Source organism: Pterocles gutturalis, unplaced genomic scaffold, assembly GCF_000699245.1.
Source record: "Pterocles gutturalis isolate BGI_N339 unplaced genomic scaffold, ASM69924v1 scaffold17754, whole genome shotgun sequence".
NCBI classification, from domain to species: domain Eukaryota; kingdom Metazoa; phylum Chordata; class Aves; order Pterocliformes; family Pteroclidae; genus Pterocles; species Pterocles gutturalis.
In genome coordinates this window covers 1-11,786 of record NW_010136090.1, presented here as the reverse complement: position 1 = coordinate 11,786, position 11,786 = coordinate 1, and the positions used below count along the sequence as shown (strand labels likewise).

Sequence of the window (11,786 nt, the reverse complement as noted above, 5' to 3'; positions counted from 1 at the left end):
GCAGAAAGGGCCTTGACTCTGTGTAAGTGCTGCTCAGCAATAACTAAAACATCCTTGAATTATCAACTGTTTCCAGCACAAATCCAAAACATAGCCCTGTACTAGCTACTGTGAAAAAAATTAGCTCTATCCCTGCCAAAATCAGCACATTCTATAATTGGATAGGTGAATGTTCAGAAACATTTATTCTTTTATCTTTTCTGTGGAGGGGCAAAAAGACACGAAGGATGTCTTAGAATTCTTGAAATTTTGTGTCTGTCTCCTGTTCTTTAGCAGGTATCATGTTTTAATGCATTTCTAGAGACTTTTATAAATTTATTAGAGGAATTCACTAATTGTTGTAACATGAGGATTGGCTATGACTGCCAAGTTTAAACAGTATTTAGTTATAATTGTTTCCCGATAGATCTTTACATGTGCTTGTTCATAAGAGGCTATCTCCTTCTTCCTGTTTGTCTTTTAACTCAAAATTGTATAAAACCTGCTTTTTTTAATAATCTCTCTCCTGTAACAGTAGACATTCATGTGTTTGCAAATTAGACTGTACAATCTCTGTCTCTGTGCTTAACTCATTGCATAAACTTTTAGTAGCATGGGCTTTTGTCCCTATTTAATCTTCACTAACAAAGCCTAAAAAATTAAACTTGCTTGTTGAAAAGGAACAGAGACTTATTTTCACTTGTTAATTTCCTAATTTAAAACAAGCGCCAAAGACATAAAGCATAGCAAGCGCTGTTTGGTACTGTACTATTCAAACAGTTGACTTACTCTATCAAATAAATGCTGTCTTTTAGGTCTGTGAGAACACAAGTTTTTCATCACTTTCACTGTGCCTAAAATGAGTGGAGGCAGGTGCTGGTAGGGAAGGAGAGGAGGCAACTCATCCTGTCATTTGAGAATATCATACTTAGGAGTGAACTACACTGCTTGATTAGCAATACCCTGTTTCTGTGGAGCAACTTCATGGTTCTCTACAGCTGTTGGGAAGGCCAGTGAATGGCCATCTCTCATTAGATGTACTGCTCCTTTGGTTGCAGGAGATACACTGGTTACCTGTGTAACCAAGGCATCTTTGGACTTTCTCACAGGAAAAACGTGCTTACCTGGGGAGTGGTCTTCAGCCACAGAGCTGAAACGTTTAAAAATCTGAAGATTAAGTTGAATATTTAATTGTTCACAGCAAAAGATGTTACTGGTCTTGAGCAGTCAGCATACATATGTGCAGGCAAGCAAAAACCTTGTACTGTCAAGTATTTCTTAAGATTAAAGTTGCTGATGCATAGACAGATACTTTAGCACAGCTTTAATACTCCTAGATGAGTACTTGTTAGCTATAGTGTGCTGCAAAAGCCTTAAGATATACTTTGTATAAGATTAAAAAAGTTCATCTCTACCTGTATTCTAGAAGCACTTCTTTCTAATTCATCTGGATGATGATTGACAGGTGTACACTGGGTAACTCTTTATTACTTCAGCACTGTGAACCAGGAGCTTAGCCATGATTAGCTGGAGTAAGACTGTGCAGAACTCCTTTTATATGAGTTGTAAAACTAGCAGCATGATATCTGAAGGAAAATACTCCTATTCATGTTTAAACCCAGTAAAACACAAGATGTGTAAAAGCAAGTTGACTATTCTTTCTTTGGAAAGATTTGTAATAGAACATACATAGAATCATAGAATAGTTAGGGTTAGAAGGGACCTTAAAGATCATCTGCTTCCTCCTCCTGCCTTGCCATGGGCAGGGACACCTTCCACTAGACCAGATTCTCAAAGTCTCATCCAGCCTGTCCTTGAACATGTGATAAAGAACAAATGAGCTCATCAGCAACTGCTACATTCATTGAGGACAACATCATGTATGAAAGCTTTCACACCTGTACAGAATAAGATTTTGTTTGTGACAAAAACATGCTTATCTACATGTTCATGGAAAATGAGAATACGGTTAGTATGTCTTCCTTCCTCTGAACATAACCAGCGTTTTGGCTAAAAACTGGAATAACTGAAGTCATATTATTCACTTGCCAGAAAAATGAAACAAACATTTTTTTTCATATTGAGATATTTTAATAACATTTTTGATGGCTAATTCAGGTAAAACTAGTAATATTTTTAAAACCTTTAACTGAATTCTTGGGGGGTGGGGGCAATGTGTAAGTGTGTGTGCATGTGCATATGTAAGCAAAATAACTGGAGTAAAATGGCTGGTTGTGCTACTTTGTCATCTGTTATTTTTCTACAGACACACAAAAAAAGTTAAGTTACCGTGTTTTCCACTTTTGAAACTTCAGTGGTAACTTTCTTATGTGTGGTAAATAAACAGGTACTCAAACGTCTAAATTCCTTGTAATGTTTTTCTCACTAGTAAAAGCACCCACGTTTCAGTATGTTTCTAAGTTCTTGGAAACTTTCTTAAAGATGCTGCTGTTATGTAGTGGACTTCCTCTCCAGCTGTTTGGAGTGCATTTGGAAATGAACACATTAAGGAGTCGTTTGCATTAAATCTAACCTTTAGACAAAAATTTTTATTGAACCTCTTTTCTGAGTGTCATGGTTTAAGCCTAGCCAAGCAGCAACCACCACACAGCTTCTCCCTCCCCCCACAGTGGGATGGGGGAGAGAACTGGAGGACAAAAGTAAGAAAACTCATCGGTTGAGATAAGAACAGTTTAATGATTGAAATAAAATAAAATACTACTTCTACTAATAATAATGAATTGTAATGAGAAGGAAAACAACAAAAAAGCCCAAAGCCCAAGAAAAACAACTGATGTACCCGTTTACTACCTGCCAAACAACACCCAGCTTGTCCAGAGCAGCAATTGGATCCTGCTTGCCCTGGCCAACTCCCCTAGCTTACATACCGAGCATGACATCTCATGGTAGACCCCTTATGGAATATCCCTTTGGCCAGTTTGGGTCAGCTGTCCTGTCTGTGTCTCCTCCCAGCTTCGTGTAGAGAAGTATGAGAAGCTGAAAAAGTCCTTGGCTTAATATAAGCATTGCTTGGCAACAACTACAACATCACTGTGTTATCAACCTTGTTCTCAGCACAAATCCAAAACATAGCCTCATACTAGCTACTGTGAAAAAAATTAACTCTGTCCCAGCCAAAACCAGCACACTGTGTGAGGAGGATATCTCTTGGCTACTTAAGAAACTGAGCAGGAACAGTGTAATAATCTCTCTCTCTTACACCATGTGAGGAGAAAGATAAGCTGTAAAGGTTATTTATTTCTTTGAGAACATGCCCATCCTGTCAAGACAGATGGCAAGTAAGCAGAAGCCAAGCAACTTTGCTATGCTAATAATGCAGTATGGAGCATGGTAGTTTACGAACCCCTGTTCCCCCCCACTTCTCCCCAACCCACTGGGCTGGGTAGGGGTCTGTCAGCCTGCCAAGGTCAACCCACCATACTATTAAATGAGTTTTACCTGCAATCATGTTTGTCATAATATTCCACCTATATTTTATAAGATGTGGGTGTCAAAACCCTGTCTGTAAGTGGTGGCAGCAAAGGAATGGCTTCATTACCCAGTTTGGATACCTACAGCCTGGTGAAATAGGGGTGGTGGATAAGAGGAACTTACGTGGATACCACACACCAGCTACATATAGTGTGCTTGGTGCTGCTTGGCTTGAGAGGACTTGCACTTTGCTTCTTGGAAATGCACTAATGCACTGCTCAGAGCTGCCTTTGAGCCACAGGGCAAGCGGGAGCTGTGGAAATGCTGTTTATCTGGAGTACTTCCAGCACAAAATCCAGGAGGGATGGCTGTTATATGCCCAAGGTTACTGGTGCTTACCCATTTCAGCAGAGGATAGGCTTCATGGACCTGAAGAGTTCCTTGCACTTCTTGTTTTCAGGCCCAGTCACAAATTCATCTCTACTTGCAAAAAGCCTAGCAATTGAGGGAATCCTGCTCTCTCCTTGAAAGTAGTCATAGCGCCCAGGGGTATAGGGAGCAAACACCTTAGAGACTTTGTCTAGTGTGTTTACTATTGTAAATGCACAGAAGAATCTGTTATTAGGTGAAGCTGTGTCCAAGATGGAAACATCATTAACAAAGGGAAATGAGAAGGTGGTCATTTCAGAAAGTATCACACACAGAGAGGAAATTCTGCAGTTTAATGACGGGTAAGAACAGAGAGTTCAATTTTACAATCAATCAAGCATAATGATTTTTAACACACAGCTCTTTTTCCAGATATGTATAAAGTACAGAACTGTAAGCGTTTTCTAGCTCAGCATGCTCATTAAAAGTACCACTTTACATTGACAGCTTTCTGTAATGAGTGGAAAGTCCCAGAAGATGTTTTTAACAGTTTTCCTTTACCAAGCAGCCTTTGCTTTGTATCAGCTGACAGAGAATGACTAAGACCCTTTTGTAAATCAGACATGCCCGATTTTAAACAAACCCACCGGTCAGCAATGCAAGACTCACTGTTTCTGAGGAAAGAGATTGTTTTAAATCAGCTTCCTTGTTCCTCCCTTGAATTAACTGCTCATGCTGTACCACAAATGCTAACAGTCACCACTACTTAAGGTAATAAAGTTTTGTTTTGATGTTGCAACTATAAACATAAATCAATTTTTTGTAGGTTTTTTTTTTAATGAATACTAAAGCCAACTCTGCTCAGGATCAGTTTGGGATCATGTTATATGGATGCACAAACACACTGTAATTAGCAGGATATTACCAGTTTCTGGTTTGCAGAGGTGCCGTCGGTCTTGTGTCTCATTTTTTGCAAACTTGAGCTTCCAAGGGGCTAGAGCAGCATCAGTCCCTCAACACAGCTTGCTCTTAAGGTATGTTGCTGAGCCCACACAGCCGGGGAGGGGGCCAGCATCGTTAAGTACCTTGGTAAAATGGAAGACTGCAGTGTCTGGTGACTGTATCAGCAGCTGTTGTTTAAAAGAAATGGCTTGGGGCTCTTCCTCTAGTACTGAAAAGTTGGCAGCCTTTCCTCTGTCTTACTTCTCAAGCTGTCTTGCTAGGCCTGCATGTAGAACAAGGATGATGCGCTCCCAGAAATCTGGCTTGGCCCACAGCTGCAAAAATAATTCCTCTCTTCCCTACCACTACAAACTGACAGGTGAAAATAAGTAATACTTCCTAACAAGAAAATGTTGCAGGACAGATGAAAAAATGTTAGCTCAGACTCAAGGGAGTTTACTTGCACACATACTGTCTGTGCTCAATGCAGAAGTGTCTGGGAAAGACTCTTGGTGCAGTTTCCAAGCCTGTAAAATGTGATGCACTGTTGCAGCCACTGCAGTACCGTTTTTTTCCCAATGGAGTCAACATAGTATTCAAGACAACAGTGCTATGTTCAGGCACAGAAATATGAGTTGTTCAGCTACTCTACATGTTAGTGGCACTCTCAGACAAATACTGAGGATACAAACAGCATTCAGATAAGCTGTAGAACAGTCGATACAAAAGTGTATTGAAGAAAGACATAAACTTGATTTAGGCTTCAAGCAGGTGTTCAAAAATGAAGCACACAGTGACCCGCTAAGTTACGTAAGTAAGAAAAACAGTAAAAAAATTCTGAAGGGACAAACAAGCCTTTGACAACTGACTTCAGACTGAAATGAGCTTTCTGCTCATTCAGGTAGGTGGGACATTTTTAGGCAAGACCCTTCCAATTTTTTTGACAGTTTCATGTATGAGCTATACAGTAAATAAGCTACCAGCATACTACTTTCATGAGGGAAAAATTATGGCTAATCGACAGAAAGTAGGGCAGATACAGTATATTGCTTTTCAAATAAATAACAATCACTCCATCAGTAATTTGTATAATCAGTGTGTCTGTAACAGGCACTTTATTAGCATGCCAGAGACGCTCCATGGAAATAGGAATAATTCCTAGACTGCCAGGTCAGTACTTCACCACTACTACCTGTACAGTTCTGGTTAAAAAAAGAAAAATCCCATGAGAGAGAAAGACAAATCTTCCAAGAACAAGATACAGTAATTGGATCAGCATTAAGGCAGCATGTGGGAAGAAGGCAGCAAAAGGTGCTTGCTGGAGAGAAACTAGGGAACTAGCTAGGGATCAGTGAGCAGATGGCTCCTTTCAGCAATCCTTGCAGTGAAGCTGAGCAGTCAGTCTATTCCTCCTGCTGCCATGACACTTCTCTGTGCATACCACCAAAAGAGATGCTCTACCTAAGGAAACCTCAAGCAGAATATGTCAGCAGGCAGAGGGTCAACACTTGCAAAGAACCAAAAAGGTGCTTCTTTGTTTTTACGGTGCCATAAGAATTTTTGCTATTTATAAAAATGTAAAAATAAAAAAAAAAAATTTAAAAAAAAAAGGAAAAAAAGGACCCTGAGACTGAGACCATTTCTTGTCACGGTTTTGTTGTACAGCCAACCAGTTTGTCGTGGCCCCTGAAGGAAATGTTGTGGGTTTTTTTCTGGTCAATTGATGGCTGCTGTGTCATGCTCCACTAGCTGTGTGGTGATTGAAGGCCTTTGTAGAGGAAGAGGAAATAGCATGGAGGGAATGTGAAGAGTGGAAGTGTACTGCTGCTTTGGCTGTGAAGATGCATGTGCACAGCCATACAGCCTGAATGGATCCATGGTGCTTCTGCAGCCGGCAATCAGACAAGTTCCTTCCTGATTGGAGTGAGGCACTTGGGACGTGACCTGCTCCAGGGTCACATAAGGAATCAAGAGAACTGCTGGGACTGATGATCCTGGGTATCACTCCCTTGCCATTGGCTTTAGTGCATGCAGCGCTCTTAATTTCCTTGAGTCCATGAGCTAGACAAGGATGGTGCCAGCTGAAATATTTGGAAAGGAAAGGCCTCAATGTGAAGCAGATGTTGTACCAACACCTTCTGATTACCCTTAAATTTCCTCCAGTCCTCCTGCTTTCTTTAAATTTGTATCTTCCTTTTCTCCACCTTTCCAACAGCAGTTCAGTAGCCCGCAAAATGACTGTCACCTCACTTCTGTGGTCTTGGCTACTGGAACTTAACTGGTAAGCAGGGGAACTCTTCAGTTTTCCTCAGTCATGTGGAAGCAATGTGCCAAGTGCAAATTGTTAATTCAGCATATTTCAAATAACTTCAAAAGCACGAAGAAGGTGCAACTCCCTCCACTTTACAGACACAGGGAGAGATTAAGCACTGTGCAGGAGGCAGCTTTGATTTTTACCAGAGTTCATGATAAAATCCAATGCACTGCATCCCAGGTCTTCTGTTCTAACTGTGGTGCCTCTTGGGCTTTTTGTGGAGTAGGGACTTAAAAGTGCATGAGAACGATGTGTGATATAATGAACTGTAATCTATTGTAAATCTCATGTATGCTTAACACTTGCTCCATTTATTGAACTTGAGCATGAAGAAAGCATTCTCAAAGATGAGTGAAAGGAAGTGTAATGCAGAAAAGCAAGTGAAAGCGGGATGCTTCTTTATAGATACTGTTCACAGCAATTTGAAAACCAAATGACTGTGGAGCCCATGTCTCATTTAAAAAAGTGACTGGAGACTCTCCCACAGGAGAGCAGGGAGGCAGCACCCACTGCCCATCAGTGGGACTTAGGCTCTTATCCGTCTTTGGGTTTTTGAAAAATAATTATACCCAGTGAGTCAGTGAACAAGGGGTCCCATCCCAGGAGGCTTCAGGATGTACATTTTCTTTTAGCGAGATTCCAGCTTAATGTAGACTCCATTTTTCGGTCCAAGTGTGGCTTTTGACTTCAGCTGTAAAGGAATCTGGAGGAAAAAAAAAAAAAAAAAAAAAAAAAAAGCAAAGCATCTTCTGTACAGTTGTATGTATTTGTTTATGTGTGTATAACACCCCCACATACAGATAGACATTATTGCTGGGGGACCAATTCATACCAGGATTACTACGGAAGCTGTAAGGTACTTGTTTTACAGTCAGCTGTGGTAGTATAATATTAAATAGAATTTACAGCCAGAGGCTAAGGCAGTGGTTGCCCAAGTATACTCTAGATATGAGCAGAAAGAAATTAACTCTGTAAACTCTAGAGCTGCTGAGGTGCAATGTATATAGCAATAGGCACATACTAAAGTGCTGAGATCCCATGAAAGATGTATACCCATTCTCACCCTGTATAAATCAAGGTATTTTGATGGCAGTGCTACTGTACTGCTCTCCACTAAGGCAGGGCTGTGTAACTGTTTGTTTTGTTGGAGAAACCATAAAGTTTAAAATCACATTTTGATTAAAACGTGCAGTCCAGGTCTCTTGTCCCTCATTACAGAAGTGGCTCTAGCAGTTTTCTCAAATGAAGAGAAAGTCACAAAGGCAAGTCAGTCATCCTGGCTAGGACACACTGTCAGCTCCCTGAAGCTGACAAGTCTGGCCTTTAAGCCTCTGCATGTACAAACCTCAGTCTCTGGGCAGGTCTTAAATTGAAACTTCTGCAAAATCCTCAGCAGGGTCATTTTTGTCTCCAGCAAACCCATTTTCATGCCAATGCAGCCACGGGGTCCTGCCCCAAAGGGCAGGTATGCAAAGGGATGTCGTTCTTTCTTAGCCTCCGCTGTAAACCTAGAAGGTGCAGAGATGGAAACTGGTTCAAGAAATGCTTTTTTCTCCTGATTCCATATTTTTTATTTACATCTCAAAAGGTGGTTATTTCAACTGGTCTTAATGGACAGGCTAAGGAGACTGATAAGGATAAGATAGATTATGTCCTGATGGGACTGACAGTCTTAAGTAAACAGAAAATTTACTTACAGCCATCAGCCTTTGTCAGCTGGTGATTCCAGGAGAGGACAGACAGACATTAGTATTACTTCCAATTTATCTTTAATGAATTATCTTCATTTGATGACCATGCTGTTGCTATTTCTAGTAAGTTCATGTTGCAGCCTGCTAGTTTCCTCTTAGCTGTAATATCTCCCTCATACATTGTCCCAGTTTCAGCTGGGATAGAGTTAATTTTCTTCTTACTAGATAGTATGAGGCTATGTTTTGGATTTATGCTGAGAAGAATATTGATAACACACTGATGTTTTAGTTGTTGACAAGCAATGTTTACATTAAGCCAAGGACTTTTTAACTTCCCATGCTTTGCCAGTATGTTGGTGCACAAGAAGGTAGGAGGGAGCATAGCCGGTGCAGCGGACCCACAATTACTGGCTAAGGATTTGACCTTAGGTTTAGGATTGAGTAAAATCTGTATGCCAACATCTGCAAAGATGGATGTATACTGGACAGAATATGTACAGACAAGAGTACAGAGTCTGAGTCAATAGGGCCAATGCATAATCAACAAGGTGAGGCTCATCCTGGCCTGTGCTGAGTCACGGATCAGAGTGGTTCCTTAAAACAAGCAAGCCTTTACAGTGATGGCATTACCCTGGAAATCTACAAAGTACTGCCATGTCATAAGGTATTTGGAACTGTTCTGGTAGTACAGAACTACTTTTCCAGTTCTGTATGTGGAAGGTTCTGTCCTTCATGTATAGGGTCATCCCTAAAAATCTCTCACCTGTTTGAATACAGTTTGCAAGAACTTAAGACTACTAAGGCCCAGAGAACTCATGCAGGGTAGACAGAGATGAGAGGTAATACAGGCTATTTTGAGGTTTGGAAAAAATAGTATTGTATATTTCCACTAACCCCATCCTCATGCTTCAATATCCTAAATAAGATTGGGATACTACTGCAGAAAGTACTGTAGAAGCCCGTAATTTGAGACTGAGACATTAACTCATGTACTGAGCATTGTTGCATATCCCATGTAAACAGGTTAATGCAATTCTTGCCTTGCTCACTCCCATATATCATTCTGGTAAATTTAACGTCTCCCTTGTATTATTCCTGAGGCAGATTTCAAAACAAAATATTAGGGGAAAAAGGCTGTAGCTGAATTAATTTATTTTTTATTAAGCTCTTATTTTATAATTCTTACTAACATTACCAACTGACACATGCTGGGAAGAGTGTTGGTAATTATGCTTCATTCCTCAGGGAAATTTCAAAACAGAATTGATCTCAGATTCATAACAAATAACACTGTATGAGTCAAGGGGACTGCAGCCCCCACTATCCATTCTACCCTGGAATGTGCTTTCATACTACTGTTAAAGTGGTGAACAAACAATCAGGACAGCATTTCTGGATAAGCATTGCTAAAAAAAAACCCAAAAAACTGACTTCCAGTTATTGCTAAGATTCCTCCCCAACAAAAGCTCTGGGCTTCTCAAACCCTGGCATTGCTCTTCTTCATGGCCTAAGGTGCTTAATAAAGCATATGTCAAGGTCTGCTCCAGAAGAAGCATTGGGCAAACCCCCCTACACCATACATGTCTTGTCTTACTAGCAAAGATGGCTCTGGGCTGCCTGCCTCACACCTAGTTGTTTGTGGAGCATGCCCTTTTTTTCTTAGTAGACTTTTCAATGTAGTGGTAGCTTAAAATGCAGCTGCCCACTGAACAGCTGAAAATATAGCTGCCCACAAAACAAAACTGTGCTTCCACACAGCACCAACCATATCAGCTGAAACTCTCCCTCTAAGCTCAACTCAGCATCTGTAAAACAGGGCAGGTTACACAAACACAACTTGACAGTGCCCCCCACAGTTGAAGACAATAAATGCTCCATGTAAAAATATATCTTGCCAGGCAGAGCTAAGGACCCAGGATCCTTACTTATGGACAGAGAGCAAATTCCCAGTGGGAGATGGGATAAGTTTCCCCCACCCCCCCCACCACCACAGTGTACCCACACTGTTACAAGACCTCAGGTGAAAAGGCTGCTCTAAACCAGTCAGGAGCTGGACGAGTTTCCTGGGTACCTCCATGGCTTTCTCACTTCAGAATTTCTGCATCCAGAGGTGACACTATTTGCAGCATCTGATTTGGGAACAGGTCTGAAAACCTGCATCACATTTCAACCTTAACCAAACTGCACACTCTGTGGGATGTGCCACTATCACCACTTGTCTAATTTGGTAGAAATAACATATTTTATGACCTAAATTAAATTTTGCTCCTTTTGGTAGAAATACTCCTTTGGGTGAATAGCAGGTTACTGTGGCTATGAAGGAGCAGCAGAATCTGGTGTCTCCACTGGACAGGCTGGAGTCCTGTGCCCACCTTAATACATGAAACACCATTTAAGGCAGGCTTTTGATCTAAACAGGCCCAAATAAGGACTTCAACGTGAGAATGGAAAGCACTACTCCACGTACCTCTCAGGAATGAACTTCTCAGGCTCTGGCCAGAACTCAGGGTTGTGGTGGAGATGTCCAACTGCGGTTTCAATGACAGCCCCGGCTGGAATACGCTGCCCCAGCACTATGCAGTCCTTAGCTGCTTCCCGAGTGAACCTGCAACAGTAAGTGTCATGTATCCCAGATGATTAATAAAGGTGAAAACACAGCGGGAGGGAACCATGAAAGTCAATCTCTTCAGCTGGGCTGACCCCACGATTTCGGGAGTAATACTTTCCCAGAAGATAAATACAGCAACTGTTGCTGATGCTAGTGTCTTCTCAGGTTACAATCATGTCCACCTGGAAGCACACAACTCCAACCCAGATGGCTAACTTTTGCCCTTTTCACAGTAAAAGCATTTCTAGTTGCTTATGTTTTTTCCAAAACATTAACTGTTGAACTGCAATTTTGCTGATAATGTTGGTTTTAGACTCATTTTTTTGAAGAAAACTGCAGATACAATGTGTCAGTCACCTCTAATAACAGGGAGAAAGAGTATGCCTTTCTGCCTTCAGTAAAAAGTATACCAAATACAGGTTTTGAGTTTATTTGAGAAACTCCTCCCACC

At 41.0% G+C, this 11,786-nt stretch overlaps 1 protein-coding gene across 1 annotated transcript; it reads right to left on the bottom strand.

The window, feature by feature from the left end:
- Positions 1-7,431: 7,431 nt before the first annotated feature.
- LOC104468153 (thromboxane-A synthase-like) lies at positions 7,432-11,332 on the bottom strand (the record flags this gene model as incomplete). The annotated part of the gene is made up of 3 exons (XM_010082182.1): positions 7,432-7,739; positions 8,382-8,544; positions 11,195-11,332. Coding segments are annotated over 3 exons (376 nt in total), but the record flags the coding sequence as incomplete, so codon positions are not given.
- Between the last annotated feature and the right edge of the window lie 454 nt (positions 11,333-11,786).